The sequence below is a fragment of the Globicephala melas genome, chromosome 17 (assembly GCF_963455315.2).
Source record: "Globicephala melas chromosome 17, mGloMel1.2, whole genome shotgun sequence".
Taxonomy (NCBI): domain Eukaryota; kingdom Metazoa; phylum Chordata; class Mammalia; order Artiodactyla; family Delphinidae; genus Globicephala; species Globicephala melas.
The window spans coordinates 43,457,497-43,474,886 of NC_083330.1; the positions used below are offsets into that span (position 1 = coordinate 43,457,497).

At 42.3% G+C, this 17,390-nt stretch overlaps 2 protein-coding genes across 3 annotated transcripts in view; one reads left to right on the forward strand and one right to left on the reverse strand.

Moving 5' to 3' along the window:
* Positions 1 to 6,849, forward strand: part of VPS13B (vacuolar protein sorting 13 homolog B) — a 798,623-nt gene extending 791,774 nt beyond the window's left edge. The window contains exons 60-62 of the mRNA XM_060287492.2: positions 632 to 734; positions 1,239 to 1,488; positions 5,170 to 6,849. Coding sequence (XP_060143475.1) covers positions 632 to 734; positions 1,239 to 1,488; positions 5,170 to 5,418 — 602 coding nt within the window. The 3' untranslated portion in view covers positions 5,419 to 6,849. The remainder of the gene's footprint in view (positions 1 to 631; positions 735 to 1,238; positions 1,489 to 5,169) is intronic.
* A 581-nt stretch (positions 6,850 to 7,430) lies between these two features.
* Positions 7,431 to 17,135, reverse strand: COX6C (cytochrome c oxidase subunit 6C). 2 transcript variants are annotated; one of them, XR_004040901.2, is made up of 5 exons: positions 16,979 to 17,135; positions 15,772 to 15,906; positions 14,463 to 14,591; positions 8,557 to 8,593; positions 7,431 to 7,561 (listed from the first exon to the last, which is right to left on the reverse strand). XR_004040901.2 is itself a non-coding variant. In XM_030862989.2 (4 exons), exons 1-3 carry the CDS (start codon positions 17,036 to 17,038, stop codon positions 14,478 to 14,480), a joined length of 309 nt encoding a protein of 102 aa, XP_030718849.2. In that variant the 5' UTR covers positions 17,039 to 17,134; the 3' UTR covers positions 7,431 to 7,561; positions 14,463 to 14,477. The 2 variants fall into 2 exon arrangements, 1 of the variants encoding a protein (XP_030718849.2); XM_030862989.2 differs by lacking the exon at positions 8,557 to 8,593 and having other exon boundaries at positions 16,979 to 17,134.
* Between the last annotated feature and the right edge of the window lie 255 nt (positions 17,136 to 17,390).

The following is a 17,390-nucleotide window of genomic DNA, read 5'->3' on the forward strand; positions in this document are numbered from 1 at the left end:
CCCTCAGAAAGCACACATGCTGTACCATCTCTGGTTCTGAAGAGTCTCTTTGGAGGACTGCATGGCTGCTGCTGGGTACCCTCGTTCGGTGCTGGCACCAGGGAGAGCATGTAATAAACCAGAGGCCCCAAGAGCACTCATAAATGTATATGGATTCATGTTTAACAGCTGGATTAAGTCACTTAAATACTGTATCTAGGCAAACCATGTGCCTTTGTGTGCATCTCTGTGTGTTGTTTTCTATTTCACCAGCCACAGCCCAGATACAGAAGTATTGTAATATTCAGCAAGGAAGTCAACTAACAATCTTGACTTTGTGTCACATAAATTGTAAATGATGTGTAAGCTATTGCTCCAGACTGATTACTCCCAGGAGCATTATGCATCCTCTAATTGCCAGTCTATGCTTGGACTGTAGCTCATTCATATTTCAGTTTGCAGCTAATATAAGATCACCAGGGTTAAGAGCACTGCAATGTTTAATGATTATCTATATACTTGATTCCAAAGATGTGACATCATTTTGGATCTGTAGCATTTTATGGGTGGCTTTAAGCAGATGACATGACTGTAGCATGAAACTGTTTTCCAGAAAACAGCTAGTAAAACTCCCTTACTTCTCTTACCACAGGTATTTTACACGGAGCTGGACTTTCTCAGCTTCCCAAACAGCGCTATCAGCCAAGTGATCTGCATGCTGACCAAGCTCCAAACAGCCACGTCAAATACGTCTGGTAAAATTATCTAGACACTTGTTCAACTATACACGTGCACTGTATGTTATTAACAGGGCCTGGCTTGCTCTCAAGCTAACGGGACACACTTCCAGGGGAGCCCAAGAGGAGCAGCTGTTTTCGGGGAAAGGCTGCCATCCACAGATCTGGGCTGGCAGCAGGACGCCCCTGCCCCACACACACGTCCCACTCAGGGAAGGATGCGCACTGGCAGAGGTGCCCGGGCCTGCAAGAGGGCCTGAGATTCTCTATGGAGCCAGTATTCTAATTAGGGGTGACATTTCTAATGGGAAGAAAAGGAATTGCCAAAGCCAAGGGATATCTTTGTCTCCAGGAGGAGCTGGGTTCTGTTGACCAGAATCAGAATTAAAGTGACAATTACATTTTAAACTGAAATAAATAATCAGATTGGTGAGGGCCTTTGCCTTGGTACAAACAGTGAGCCCTGATAAGTGACCATCTTTTCTAAGCTGGCTTTGGCCTCATTTTTCTCCTTTGAAACAGGAAAATGCTTCAGTCTCTGGGCAGACCAGAAGTCCACATGGCCCTGGATGTGGTTCTGGTGAGGGGCTCGGGCCAGGAGCACGAAGGGTGCTTGCTGCTGACGTCAGAAGTGCTCTTCGTGGTGAGCGTCAGCGAGGACACCCAGCAGCAGGCCTTCCCTGTCACAGAGATCGACTGTGCGCAGGACAGCAAGCAAAGCAACCTGCTCATCGTGCAGCTTAAGCAGCCAAGAGTGGCCTGTGACGTAGAGGTACATTTCGGAAAACAGGGTGACCAGGGTTAGCTGCCGGCAAAGTTGAGACACAGGGTGACCGCAGGTACCAGGCATTTATGAGCCAGCAGCGTCTGGAGTGGATGCTGGAGACCAGGAGGGCTGCCAGGGGAAGGGGTGTGGGCAGCAAGGAGGCTGATGGACTCGGAGCTGGGGCTAAGCCACCATAGGAATTGAAGGTTGGCTGTCATGGAGCTGGGGTGCTGGAGCTCCAAAACAAGCAGGTCTGAAGAAGGGCCAGGACCAAGGCAGCAATTCTATGCAAATACTCCATGAAGGAGGCCTCTTGGTCTGAGCACAGAGCAGGCCCAAGTCTGCACGTGGCCTGGGAGTGACTGCAGCAGATCACTTTAGCAGGGACAGGAGAGGACCACCATAAAAGTGAGGGGTGTCATGAGGGAAACAAGGCACAAGCAGTAGGCCTGACCTTTGCAAGCTCACAAACCAGGAGGCCTGACTCACTCCCCTCCCTCATTCCCAACTCCTCAGAGTTCAGGGTCAAAATTTTGTCAACTCCCTCCCATCCCCTGCTCTATATTGTGTGGCTCTGTGTTCCCTTTCCAATAGGACGCTTTCCCATCCCCTAAGTACCACAAGGTGCCTCCTGGGGATGCTGCTCAGGCTCTTGGGGCAGCTCCCTGGCCACACAGCTCCTGAGATGTGCTGGCTGCTGGCTCCACATAAGTTGATGTAGAATGGATGTTCAGGTGGGGCATTCTGGGTGTCAGGGGTCAGAGGTGAGCAGCAGTGCAGCCCGGGGTGAGCAGGTGCACCCACTGCAAAACTGCTCTGCCTCTGCCCTCCCTGCTGACTGCCTGATCCATGGGGCCCTGAGAGTTGACCTCAGACACAGACATCTTTTGTTCCCCACACAGCTTGACGGGGATGGATCAGAGGCAAGGTGTAGCCTGCCTAACTGAGGGTCTGAGTAGCCCCAGGAAAAGGACAGTAAACCTGCCTCCAGCAGGTCCTGCCTGATTCCTTCTTTCATTATTTTCCTCCTGGTATGGGAGCCTGCGTCTCCCTCACACCACTGTTTGCGTAAAATTATTTGAGAAGATGGAAGGTAGCCAACCACAGCAACTCTGAGATTTCTCTAGTTTCTTGGATCGTAATCAGTCAGGCTTTAAGCTGGGGCTTGGCACTAAGACTACATTGCTGGTTCGAGTTGATGACTTTCTGGGAATAAACAGAGGTCAGATGTCCAGCCTGACTTTATTAGATCTGCCAAAATCTTCTGATCCAGATGACAATAAAGCAGCAGTGATCTGGCTACAGGCCTTGGCAGGGGATAGTATCATTATCTTCAAGTCCTTGGTTCTTAACGAGAAGCTCCCAAAGCCCTGAGGAATATCTGTGACCATTGTTATTCCTTAGTTGCTTGGGAAATATTTCAGATCTTAAACTATTGAGACTAGAGAATCATCTTTAGCTGTTAAACTGTCTTCAACTGTGATCCTTCTCTTTGGCTTTTCTGCTTGAGGAGGGGGTACTGTGGGGAATTACAGCTGGAGGGGAACACACCTCAGTTTCTCCAGGGGTTACCGAGATGACAGGTGGAGTCACCCCTCCCCACCCCCAGAAGTTGCCATGGCTAATTGAGACCATGGGATCAGTGAGTTAGAGGCAGAAGCACTAACACTCCGGACGCCATGCTCACCACTCGTTTTCCATTGGTGTTCGGTGATAACAGGGTCGGGGTGAAGGGGTGGCTGAAACAGGCAGGAAGAGATGACAGAGCAGGAATACTGCAGGTTAGCTACTGAGCTTACACAGCAGCACCTGGCACTGGGCAGACCTGGGCAAACTGGTAGATACCAAGCATGCTTTCAGCCTCCAAATTGCACTTTCTCACTGTCTGTTTCCTTTACCTCTAAACCCCAACTCCTTATTAACAAAAAGTAACTGCCCAATTAATCCTGTGTCCAAACCCTAACCTCCTCCCTCACCCCAATGGAGAGCCAAGCTGCAGAACAAAATGGTCTTTTTTTTTTGAGAGAGAGATAGTAGACCCTTCCTTAATAGTGCTATATATAATCCAGTGTATTTTCAAAATGGGAGTAGGGGAGTCACTCAGCAGTGCTGCCTGACAGTGCATTTTCCTCAGTGGCCATACCTAACCTAATCCACAGATATTAAGCTGGGCTGGGAAGCCTACCCATTATCTTCCAGTGAAAACTAAAGAATAGTATTTTAAAATCTTTACATGAAATGGCTTTTCTGGGATTTTTGCTCTAGATGCTAGGAAACACAGCTCCTTTGAATTTTGGAAGGAATTAATTTGTAGATGACATCATTCGGTATATTCAAATATGGCAGGATTTTTTTAAAAAACCAGCATTTGCTTTTCTTCGTTAAATGCAGCCATTTTTAGGGTAATAATTGCTTAATATGCCTGGCACATTATTGAAATCCCTTATGAGAGGCTCACAATGAGTCAGAAGGTCAATTTATTCCTTGGCCATGTTCCTTTCACAACACGGGTTTTCCTGTGCTGCTGTTCAGGAGGAGCAATTAAGACTCTTGTGTATTCAGAGCTTTCCAGCTGAATCCTGACCCCATCAAATGATATCATCAGAGCTCTGGCTTTTGCCTGGTGGTGCACAGCTTTCATCTGTCAGTGAATCTTTGGGGGCCTTTCTTTCCCAAGCTTAAAAATATGAGACTGAACTCTAATGGATGCCCTACTTATTCCTTATTTCTCTGGCAGGCAGACCTCTCTCTTTACCATCCCACTGGCTTTCTGCAGCTTTTAAGACACCCTTGGCTGCATCGTCTCTGTGCCCTACACAGAAATATATAAATTCTTTACTACGATTTCAAAACCTAAAAAGCCCTCATTAAAATGTTTATAATTCTCCCAGAGTGGTCTTCCCAACATTTGGTAGGTAAAGACCACTGAAAGGTCAGTGGCTACCTGATCCCCACAGGTCAGTGGCTTATACTGGAGACTTCCCACTCCACTCGATTTACACAGTAGATAGCTACAGCATTTCAGGATGGGAGGAATTTATAGCTCCACTTGCCTTTGATGGGTACTTTCTCAGAGAATCTCTCTTAAGAACTTAGGTAGTATATCTCAGTTCTCCTATTTGAGTTCCACTGAAGATGAGCCAGACTTTTATGAACCATAAATGTACTTTGCATCCTCCCTCTTTTCCATAAAAATTTCCCCTTCCTCTGCCCAGTTTATTTTCTCTGGCTTTAAATCCTAGTATTTATAAAAGCAGAAAATGTTACAGTTCAAAAGGTATTTGTTTTTCTAATGCTCTGTCCAAAGCCACTGGGTTTGAAAGAGGTAAAGAGGTTCTGTCTGGAGAGGTTTGCGGAGACAAGCAAACAGAGCTTTTATCTCAGAGGAGTTTAACGTTGATTAGATTCAAGCAGAGGAAAGACTTTTCTCCTTTGTTCCTGGACTAGGCTAGTAAAGAGCCAGTGACAGATGTTTTGACAGTTAATGAGTAAAATATTCTGAAATTGTCAACTTCAAACAAACATGGGAGTTTTACACAACACCAAATGCTTATTCGGTGGCTTTATTAGATAACCTAAAAGGCACAACATCCAATGTCTCAAGGCAAGAGAAGGAATGATTTTGTTATGGAAGTCTCCTTATGAGTGTTTGTTTGGCAACTAAAAAAATCTTTTTTTGGAACCCAGGTGGATGGAGTTCGAGAGAGACTATCAGAGCAACAGTATAACAGACTTGTGGACTATATCACAAAGACATCTTGTCACCTGGCCCCCAGCTGCTCTTCCATGCAGACACTATGCCCTGTGGTGACTGTGGAACCTCTCCCTTCCACTGTGAAAACATACCATTATATGGTTGAGCCACACTTTGGCCAAGTCTTCATCAGTAAATTTACCATGGTGAAAAATAAAGCCCTGAGGAAAGGGTTCCCTTGAGTCCCCTCTGAGGTGTTGATTCCTGCTTGTGCAATTTATTTCTGAAAAAGAAACCTAATGAGCTCTAACAACATCTAATGTGGACAAAACCCACTGTTCTATAGTTGTTAATTTCCTAGCCTCTTCCAAAACTAATTCAGGTTCTTCCTTTTTCCCAAAACTAAGATACTTCAAAATTGAGTCATTGATTGATTAAAAAACCTATTCTTTTCCCATTTGGGGACAATGAACAGAATCCTAATTAATCTTATCACGTGCAGAAAATCCTTTTTGCTGTTTGCTAAAATTTCGACTATAATTAGGCTCTGTTAACTCTAACACAAAACATGGTCAGGCCTCGGAAACAACAGATTAAAACTTCATCCCCAGTTGCATCTGTTTTTAGGCTGAGACAACTGCCTAATACCCTCATCTGCAGAGGTTCAGATTCTTTGTATGAAATATTAAATGCTTAGGAGCTTACTGTTTAACTTGTTAATAAATTTGTTACTTAAATGTGATGCTGTTTCTTTAAGTGAATACATTCCTAAACCTTTATGGAAATTTACAAAACATTCTGATGACTGTCCAGGTACATTTTTGGAAAAAATGTTTTTCTAGTTTGTTTTACTAGGCAAGCTTAGAGAATCTTTTGTCTACTGATAAAAAACAGACCCCAGGTGCTCAGGTGAGTTTCTTAAGCAAAACACTACTGGGGAACTCCCACTACTGGATATTCTTGTGGAAGGACTCACCCTGACGCACTGACTGACAGACTCAAGAACCCAAACATTAACCTGAATAATAGTTTATTTTGCTGATTTGGCTTGATCAAGCATAAAGATATCCCCAGTAACTGACACTCTTTTGTATTTAAAGATGGATTTGGCTTAAGATCCTGGGTCACCAGGTACCACCTTTTTTGATACTCCAATTAAAACACATTTTTACTCATTACATCCAAACTTGGGCCTACAACCTGATACCTACAATTGGGAGATGCTAAGAAAATTCAGTTTTTAACTTTCTTTAAACTTAATAAGCCTCACATGTTATTGGGCATAAGGAGTCACTGCATACTTGTTTGCTGTTAATGGAAATTCAGGCTGAATATGGAAAACATGGTTCCATCATTTGCTGTAATCATACTCATTTAGGAAAGTTTTGTCAACCTCGAGTAACTATTTTTAAGATTGTAAATATGTATTAAGTCGTATGGTAATTTTGCATACTACTTTAAGAATTGTTATATGATATTGTTTAAAATAAAAGGAATCCTTGAATTACTGATAACACATAAATGTGTGTTCTTAAAATGCAGCTTTTCACTGATACTTGGGTTTATTACAGTTTACATCATTGGAACTCAGGAATTTTGCATGAGTTAAAAAGAAAATTTTTGTTAACATAATAAAAGAACTGGTGATTAAATTAGCTGTGGCTAAAATACACTTAATTCTTAAAGCTCTCTGTAGTATCACTTTGATCACAACAAAACCACAATTATTAAAGGGGAGAAAGGTCCTAAGACCTCCCTGAGAAAATGTTATTACCACACTTTAAATTAGCAGACATTACTCAATTGCAATTCCAATTAAATAACACAACTTTTTCTAGACTAGATGTATCTCCATATTGTACAGTTAGGTCTTCAATAAAGTAATACTGAGTAAAAAACCTTAAATTTTAATTACCTACTATTACATCTGTCCAGTGGTTGGATCCAGTAGGGCAATTCAGTGACAATGAAGTCCAAAGACGTTTTATTGGAAAGGCAAGTCTCTGTTCCTTTTAAGAGCCCACAGTATAGTAGTCATGTAGGCTCATGCAGACCCCTTAAACCCATGGCCCAGGCAGTTACCTCAGTGAAATGGACAAAATGTGAGGAATCAAAAATGTCCTAAAACAATGAAAATTTTAAAAAATATTGAAATCAGGTTATCGTCGTAAGATTCATAAAGTTAAAAATCCCTGACCAATTCTAATGCAAGTACCCTGAACTGTAAGTATCAGCAAGAGTAACTGCACAAAAATTTAGTGTCCACAGTATTTGTTAATCGTTTATTTATCATGAGAAACTATTCCTTAGCCCAGATATTAGTAGTTCATAGTGCAGGAACACAGGTAAGTGACACACTTCCATGGAACTCAACCCAAAGAAATTCTGTGGAGAAAAACAGAGTGGCCAAGTTAATGACAATCGTTCTCTTAATAGTTCACCACCCTGGAGAACCCCTGAGGTCTACTGCTACCAGTGGAAGCCACACTTTGATCACTCACCCTTAGCCCAGCAGCAGCCCTGTTCAGGCTGCCTGGGCTCCAGGTCCATTCTCCCCCATGCTCCCTAACCTCCCTGACCAGCCTCTTTTCCATTTGGGACATTCACACCTTACTTTGGGGTTTTTGCTTTTATTTACCAAATTCTGCTTTTTTTCTTCAAGTCCACCCCACTCTGTTCCCTTCTCATACCTGTACTGTTCTTAAAAACCAGTAGCCCATCTGTCCTAAACATTTCTATTCCTATCTCCAAATCTGTTCCTTTTTCTTGTTGTTTTTTAAACAATCAACTTCTTGTAAGTAAAAGGTAAAAAAAAATATTTTAAAAAATCAGCCTGTTAACATCTGATTATGAAATGCATACCCACTGTGGAAGTTTTGAAAATCTCAAAGGTACAAGAAAACAGCAATGTTAAGATTCCACACACAACCACTAATATTTTCTTGATCTTTTTACCTTCAGCCTTTTTTTCTGTGCACTCTTTAACATAGATCACCCTTTACAAAATACATTCTTAGTTTTCTATTCTACTAATTTCTGTTACTTTGTGATTACCAACTCTAAGGGACATAATAGTCCATGATATGAATGTCATAAATTCCTTATCAATTTTCCAACCACTGGGAATAAAGTTGTTTTTCTACTATTATGTATTATATATATTAAACTGTGGCATGTATCTATCTGACTCAGATACCTCCTTAATATAAACTATAGAAATGGAATGTAATAGAATTGAATCTTATATTAAGCAAAAGTTATTCATAGTCAAAATTATCCTTAAATCTTTTAGAAAACTGATCTGAGTCCAGTACAGCAGGTCTCCCCCACACCCCAGATCTTGGGAAAGATCACACACACACACTCTCACACATACATACATATGGCAGTTGGAATGCTCCTTCAGGAACAGTCTGCCTGAAAAAAAAAATAGCACATTCACATTCCCCTTGTCACAGCAAACTCACACTGGGGTGGTACACAGGATCTTTAACTCTACTTGAATTGTTCTACCTTACTATTTTGTTGAGCTTGAATGAAGTTAAATACATGAATTACAAGACTCCATAGTACAAACAGTTTCATCAGGTACTGGACACATGCTTTCAAGTCAATTTAACAGATGACCTTTCATCAGCACACAAGCCAGTCCTCTTCTAGACACAGAACCGTAATCACACTATCCATAAGGCAGTGGACCTTAACCACCCAAACCAGAATCTCTGGAAAGCCACCAAGTCACCTATGGACATCCAAATAACAAACTATAAAAGGTGTCCAAAGCTTGTTTTTTAAAGCACTTCTAAAAATGTGATTTTCCTGATGCAAATCTAGCAGTAATAACACAACATGCAAAATGATTCTGAACATAAAATTAACTTCATGTCAGGAAGATGGTGCAATAACGAAGCTCCATACCCCTACTCCCTGAGAGAAAAAGCAAAGACACATGGACCAAAGTGTCTTTGTGAGAACTGCAGAAATCAATTAAGCTGCAACAACCAAGCAAACACCTAATATGAAAAAGCTGCACTCAAAATGGCAGGAAATGTCATGCACTTTTTTCTCACCCTTGCCCCACCCCCTTCTCAATGCAGGAGTGTGGTCAGGAGGAAAGTGACCAATTCCTGACTCCTCCTTCAGGGCAGAAGGAAAAGAGAAGACCCTGCATGCAATGTTCTAGCTTATTTGAGGGCTTCCCAAGGGACTGCTTCTATCTTTATCTCAGAGCACTGATGAGAATGGTGACAGAGTTTAACTGACTTATGAGACACCACCAAAAAGACCAACCTATGTACTCTGGAAGTGCGAGAAGGGGCAGAGAGTTTATTTGAAGAAATAATGGCCAAAACCTTCCCAAATTTGAGGAAAGAAATGGATATATAAATACAAGATGTTACTGGAAGTCAGATGAACCCAAAGAGACCCAACACCAAGACACAGTATAATCCAACTGTCAAAAACCAAAGACAATGGATCTTGGAAGCACCAAGAAAAAAATGATTCATTGCCTACGAGGGAGCCTCTGTAAGATTATCAGTGGATTTCTCAGGAGAAACCTTGCAGGTCACAAGGATTTCAGATGGTAAATACAAAGTGCCCCCCCACACACACACACACAAATTACCAACCAAGAATACTATAACCAGCAAAAATGTCCTTCAAAAATCAGGAAGAAAATTAAGACATTCCTAGATTTTAAAAAAACCTAAAAGATAAGGAGTTCATTACTACTAGATCTGCAATGAGAGTTCTTCAAGTTGCAACAAAATTACACTAGACAGGGACTTCCCTGGTGGCGCAGTGGTTAAGAATCCGCCTGCCAATGCAGGGGACATGAGTTGGATCCCTGGTCCGGGAAAATCCCACATGCTGCGGACCAACTAAGCCCGTGCACCACAACTACTGAGCCTGCGCTCTAGAGCCCGCAAGCCACAACTACTGAATCCCGTGCACCTACAGCTCACGCTCCGCAACAAGAGAAGCCACTGCAATGAGAAGCCCGAGCACCGCAACATGAAGAGTAGCCCCCCCTCACTGCCACTAGAGAAAGCACATGCGCAGCAACAAAGACCCAACACAGCCAAAAATAAATAATAAATAATAAATAAATTACACTAGGCAGTAACTCAAAAGCCATGTGGAAATATAAAGTTCACTGGCGAAGGCAAATATATGAATAAATATAAAAGCCAGTGTTGTAACTGTTTCATATCCCCACTTTTAATTTTGTAGGATTTAGAGACAAAAGCTCTAAAAAAAAGAAATCTATGTTAATGGGTACACAATATCTAAAAATACAATTTGTGGCATTAGTAACAAAGTAGGGGAGCAGAGTTGTAAAAGAGAATTTTTGTATGTGATTGAAATAAGTTGTTACCACTTCAAAATAGATTATAACAATAGGTTGGTTTAAACTCCCCAAAAGTCATAGATCTGAGGAATGGATACAAAACAAGGTCCAACTATGAGCTGTCTACAGGAGATTCACTTTAGATTCAAGGACACACATAGTTTAAAAGCTAAGGATGGAAAATGATTCCATACAAACAGCAATCAAGACAGCACGAGTGGCTATACCATTAGCAGACAAAACAGACTTTAAGTCAAAAAATGTTACAAAGACAAAGGACATTATATAATGATTCACCAAGAAGACAGATTATAAATATCAATATATATGCACCAAACATTAGAGCTTTGAAATATATGAAGCAAATATGAAGCAAATGCTAACAGAATTGAAGGGAGAAATAGACAGATCTACAGTAATAGTGGGTGACTTAAAATACTTTCAATAATGGCTATAAGAACCAGACAGAAGATCATTAAGAAAATAAGTGGACTTGAACACTACAGACCAATCAGATATAAGAGACAAATACAGAACATTCTACCTAACATGAGAATACACATTTTTTTTCTCAAGTGCATATGGATTAATTTCCATGTTAGGCCATAAAACCAGACAACAGATTTTAAAATACTGAAGTCACATAAAGTATCTTTTCTGGTCACGAAAGATGAAACTAGAAATTTATACCAGAAGGAAAACAGAAAAATCCACAAATATGTTGAAATTAAACATACCCTCCAACAATCAGTGGGTCAAAGTGGATATCAGAAAAGAAATTTAGGACCTCCCTGGTGGTGCAGTGGTTAAGAATCTACCTGCCAATGCAGGGGACACAGGTTTGACCCCTGGTCCAGGAAGATCCCACATGCTGTGGAGCAACTAAGCCCATGCACCACAACTACTGAGCCCGTGCTCTAGAGCCTGTGAGCCACAGCTACTGAGCCCATGTGCTCTAGGATCCACATGCCACAACTACTGAGCCCACGTGCTGCAACTACTGAAGCCCACGCACTTAGAGCCCGTGCTCTGCAACGAGAAGCCACCGCAATGAGAAGCCCGCACACCGCAACAAAGAGTAGCCCCCACTCGCCACAAATAGAGAAAGCCCACGCGCAGCAAAAAAGACCCAATGCAGACAAAAAATAAAGAATAAAGAAATTTAAAAAGAAGATCAAGTCAACAAGCTAAGTTTACACCTTAAAAAGGTAGAAAAAGGGGCTTCCCTGGTGGCGCTGTGGTTGAGAGTCCGCCTGCCGATGCAGGGGACACAGGTTCGTGCCCTGGTCCAGGAAGATCCCACATGCCACGGAGCGGCTAGGCCTGTGAGCCGTGGCCGCTGAGCCTGCGCGCCTGGAGCCTGTGCTCCGCAAGGGGAGAGGCCGCAACAGTGAGAGGCCCGCATACCGCAAAAAAAAGGCAGAAAAATAAAAGCAAGCTAAACGAAAGCTAGCAGGAAATAAAGATTAAACAAAACAGGGAACAGAAAAACACTAGAGATACATCAACAAAATCAAAAGAGCTGGTTATTTGCAAAGATAACCAATATAACAAACCTTTAGTCAGACTAAGAAAAAAGAAGACTCAACTAAAAACAAATTAAAGAAGGGACATTATGTCCCCAAATTAGGTCACCCACATGAAATGGAATAATTCCTATAAACACACAACCTACAAGAAACAGATTAACAGACTTATAACTAAGTAAGGAGACTAAATCAGCAATCAATAACCTCCCAACAAAGAAAAGCCCAGGATCAGATGGCTTCACAGGAAAATTCTACCAAACACCTAAAGAGTTAACACCAATCCTCCTCAAGCTCTTCCAAAAAACTGAAGGGGAGTGGGGGGTGGGGAACATTTCCAAATTCACTCTATGTATTTTTTGTTTTCTATATATTTATATTAAGACATCTTAAACATTTCTGTATGATGGAGAGACTGCCCCCCACCATGTTTTCCTGATCCTCTCACATGTCTCTTGTGGCCACATCTGACTCACTAACTCATTTAGGAATATAAAACATTCTATAAGACCAACATTACCCTGATATCAAAGTCAGACAAATATAACACAAGAAACTAGAGAGTAATATCCCAAATACAGATGCAAAAATCCTTCATAAAATACTAGCAAACAATTCAGCAGCTCATTAAAAGGATTACACACCATGACCAACGATGATTCAACATATGAAAATATACCACAGAGCCACATGATCTCAACTAATTCAGAAAACGCATCTGAAAATTTCAATACCTTTTCATGATTAAAAAAAATTCAAATAAAGAACAGAAAGAAACTACCTCAATAAAGGTGATACATGAGAAACCCACAGCTAATATACTCAATAGTGAAAAGCTTCTCCAGGGCTTCCCTGGTGGCGCAGTGGTTGAGAGTCTGCCTGACGATGCAGGGGACACGGGTTCATGCCCCGGTCCAGGAAGATCCCACATGCCGCGGAGCAGCTAGGCCTGTGAGCAATGGCCGCTGAGCCTGGCCTGCGTAATGCAAAAAAAAAAAAAAAAAAAAAAAAAAGCTTCTCCAAGGTCAGAAAAAAAACCCAACAAGGATGCCCATTCTTACCCCTTCTCTTCAACATAGTACTGGAAGTCCTAGTCAGAGCAATTAGGGAAGAAAAAGAAATAAAAGACATCCAAATTGGAAAGGAAGAAGTAAAACTATCTCTGCAGATGACCTGATCTTATATGCAGAAATCCCAAAAAGATTTCTCACACACACACAAAAAACTGTTAGAATAAATTTGGCAAAGCTGCAGGATACAAAATCAACGCACGAAATCAGCTGTGTTTCTAGATACTAACAATGAATAATCAGAAAAGCAAATTAAGGAAACAATCCCAATTACATTAGCATTAAAAAAAAAATACAATTCTTAGGAATACACTTCACCAAGGAGGCAAAAGACTTGTATACTGAAAGATACAAAACACTGCTGAAATTAAAGAAACAAATGGAAAGACATCCTGTGTTCATGTTCCCTTAACATCATATCCAAAAATTAACAGAATGGATCAAAGACCTAAAGGTAAGAGCTAATAAAACTATAAAACTTTCGCAGAAAATATAATACTTTACAACACTGGATTTGTCAATGATTTCTTATACATGACACCAAAAGCACAGGCAACAAAAGAAAAACTACATAAATTAGACTCCATCAAAATTTCAAATGTCTGTGCATCAAAGGACACAACAGACTGAAAAGGCAATCCATAGAATGGGAGAAAATATCTAAATCATATCTGATAATGAGTTTTAAATAACTCCCACAACTCAACAAAAACAATCCAATTAAAAGTTGGCAAAGGACTTGAATAGACATTTCTCCGGAGAACATACACAAATGGCCAAAAAGCATGGGAAAAGATGCTCAACATCGTTAACCATTAGGGAAAAGCAAACGAAGACCAAAATAAAACAACACCTCACACCCATTTGGATGTCTATCAAAAAACCAGAAAACAAGTGTTCACAAGGATGTGGAGTAATTGGGACCCTTGTGAACAGAAGTTGGTGAAGTGAAAAATGGTACAGCCACTATGTAAAATAGTATGGCGGTTCCTTAAAAAATTAAAAACAGAACTACCATATGATTTAGCAACTCCACTTCTGAGTATATACTCAAAAAAGTATTAAAGCAGGGTATCAGAGATATCTGCACACAAAGCAGTAGCATTATTCACAGTAGCCAAAAGCAATCCAAGTATCCATTAACATGATTAAACAAAATGTGGTATACAGATAAAATTGACTACTTAGATGAAAAGAGTTCTGAAGACTGGCTGTACAACAATATAAATGTACTTGACAATACTGAACTGTACACTTAAAAATAAAGACTGTATATTTTATATATATTGCCACAGTTAAAAAAGATTTTAAACAGTAATTTCAAATAACCATATTACCTTTATATTCCAAAATCACTTTGCACTCTGAAAGACACCAGCCTTCCTCATCTCCTCAAAATCTTTCATAGAATCATAATTTCTGTAGAAATCTGTATATGCCTTCTTTCTTGGTTCAGCCACAGCAAACTAAAAGGTAACATATCACATTTAGGACTTTTTTTAATTATTAGAAACAGTATCTAAAGACAACATAAATCACCAAGTTTTTGTTCACCTTGAATCCTACTTATCTTGAATCGTATTATTAAGGCCCTTAAAGAGGTAATTAAGTTAAAATGAAGTCTTTAGTGTGGGTCCTAACCCAACATGACTAGCATCCTTAGAAGAGAAGAAAATTCAGACAGGAACAATGCTAACACACAGAGGACCATGTGATGAGAGGGAGAAGACAGGAATACAAAGCCAAGGAAAGAGGCCTCAGAAATCAACCCCACAGCCAACTTTTTTTTTGGCCGCGGCGCAGGGCATGCAGGATCTTATTTCCCCAACCAGGGATCGAACCAGTGCCTCCTGCAGTGGAAGCACGGAGTCTCAACCACTGGACTGCTGGGGAAGTCCCCCACAGCTATCTTGATCTTGGATTTTCAGCCTTGAAAAAAAAAAAAATCTCTATTGTGGAAGCCACCCAGTTTGTGGTATTTTGATATGGCAGCCCTAGCAAACCAAGACAGCTTCATTTAAAGATGGAGGACAAGCTACCTGGGGAATAAGGTACTTTCCTATCACACTGAGGTGGGTCAAGAAAGGGTAAGAGGAAAGGAGCACATTAAAGAGGGAATTTCTTTTAAAGACTCTAGGGACTTCCCTGGCGGTCCAGTGGTTAAGACTTCGCCTTCCAATGCAGGGGGTGCGGGTTCGATCCCTGGTTGGGGAGCTAAGATCCCACATGCCTCGTGGCCAAAAAACCAAAACATAAAACAGAAGCGGGGGCTTCCCTGGTGGCGCAGTGGTTGGGAGTCCGCCTGCCGATGCAGGGGACACAAGTTCGTGCCCCGGTCTGGGAAGATCCCACATGCCGCAGAGCGGCTGGGCCCGTGAGCCATGGCCAATGAGCCTGCGCGTCCGGAGCCTGTGCTCCGCAACGGGAGAGGCCACAAGAGTGAGAAGCCCGCGTACCGTAAAAAAAAAAAAAAAAAACAGAAGCGGTATTGTAACACGCTGAATAAAGAATTTTAAGATGGCCCATGTCAAAAAAAATATTTAAAAAACAAAAGACTCTATATGTTTCTATGAAAATAAAATACATTTTCAAATTTAAAACACATTTTTGGACCATGAGCACAAAGTAAAAATAAAACATACATACCTTATAGAAAGCTGCAATTCCCAGGGAGACAACGAATGCTCCAACAATATGAAATCGCAGACGCTTGCCCAGAAGGCCACGCATCTGAGGTTTTGTCAAAGAACTGGAAGCCATGGTAGTTTTTCTCCTTGACAGCTAAAATAATAAGAGACAACTCTTAGAACATAAAATACCTAAAGAACTCTTCTGCATAATACATTTTAGTACTCAGAGAGGCACAGGCAGGACAGTGGACCGACTCCTCTCACAAACCCTAAGGTCTTTACTGGCTTCGCGGTTTCATCTTCTCACACGGTGAACGACCACCCTAAATAAGCAAGATGATCGCAGCCCAACAGTAGTAACCAGGGAACAAGAACGACAAAAACCTCACCCAACTACAGGGAAGATTAGCAGCGGCTCTGGATGGGGAATCACAAGTGCAAACATTCCTAGCATTTACTCTACAAGCTTACTACCAATTCATTTCAGCCTGTGAGACAGCTGTTTTCCCATTTTATTGAGAAAACCGGGCTGCAGGAAGGTTACCGGACTATTTCAAGGTCACGCAATCAAAACTAACACTCGGGCGGGACCCCAGCACGTCCCGCACGGCCCACTTTGTGACCCGGGCCTGAAGGCCGCCGCGCGCGGGCCGGCCTCCCGACCTCCGGCGAGCGCGGCCCGGCAGGGTCGGAAAGGTCGTGGGCGCGCGCAGGGGGCTGCCGGGAGCCCACCCCTGCCCTCCTACCACAGGCCCGGTGACCCTCCTGCAGCTTCCCAACTCCAATCACAAACGCTACCACAAAGCTGACGCCCACTAAGAGCCGACGGTGCTCCAAGCCTCGGGAACGGATAAGGAAGAAACCACCTTCCCTTTTTGTAGGTAAAGACACTGGGACCAAACAGGTCAAAAGACGCAACCAAGGTCACGCTAAACGCGGTAAAAAAGCAGCGGCCACCGGGCCCGGGCCGGCTGTCTCAAAAGCCCGGGGGTCCCTCGAGGCTCCCTCAGCAAACCCGGCCCCCGTGGGACCCGCGCCGCCGGCCCGCCTCCCCTAAAAGGCCGCAACGCGGGCCTGCTGGGGTCGACGAGGGGGAGAGGTCCGAGGTTTTCCGCCCCAGAGATGCAGAGTAACGATTTAGCTCCAAGGTAGACCAACAGCAGGCAGCGGGAGGCGGCAAGTACGGGAATCCGAACGAGGAACACAAAACACCCAAGACTCACCTCTACAACGACGCCCTTGGAGAAATGGACGGCGTTCCAGCAGCGCGCAGGCGCATACATAGAGGGAACGAAGCGAGGATCCGGCTACGGTGGCCCAAAGAGTACAAAAGGCCTCCAGCGCACGTCCCGCCGTTCAGAGCTGAAGATAACCTGCGCATTTAGCCTCTTCTCTGTGTAACCTTGGATTCAGGGTTTGAACTTGTGAGTCAGTTTCCTTAGTCAAGTCGAGATATTGATCTTACTCATACACAGAGTTGATATGAACTTATTGGAGAATTCAAAGATTTTTAATATGTGAATTTTTTTTTTTAATGTACCCTACAGATACAGCACAAATCATCCTGGGCATGGATTGCTCCAACTATGTGCACAAACCAACATTTTCATTATGACTATCCTTATGCATCTAGCC

What these genes read in the sequence shown, in the direction of transcription:
- COX6C (XM_030862989.2), bottom strand. Translation starts at nt 17,038, where the DNA reads ATGTATGCGCCTGCGCGCTGCTGGAACGCCGTCCATTTCTCCAAGGGC. An exon ending in CCAAGGGCGTCGTTGTAGAG is followed by an intron (nt 15,907 to 16,978) that starts GTGAGTCTTGGG and finishes TTATTATTTTAG; the next exon opens with CTGTCAAGGAGAAAAACTAC. An exon ending in GAATTGCAGCTTTCTATAAG is followed by an intron (nt 14,592 to 15,771) that starts GTATGTATGTTT and finishes GTTACCTTTTAG; the next exon opens with TTTGCTGTGGCTGAACCAAG.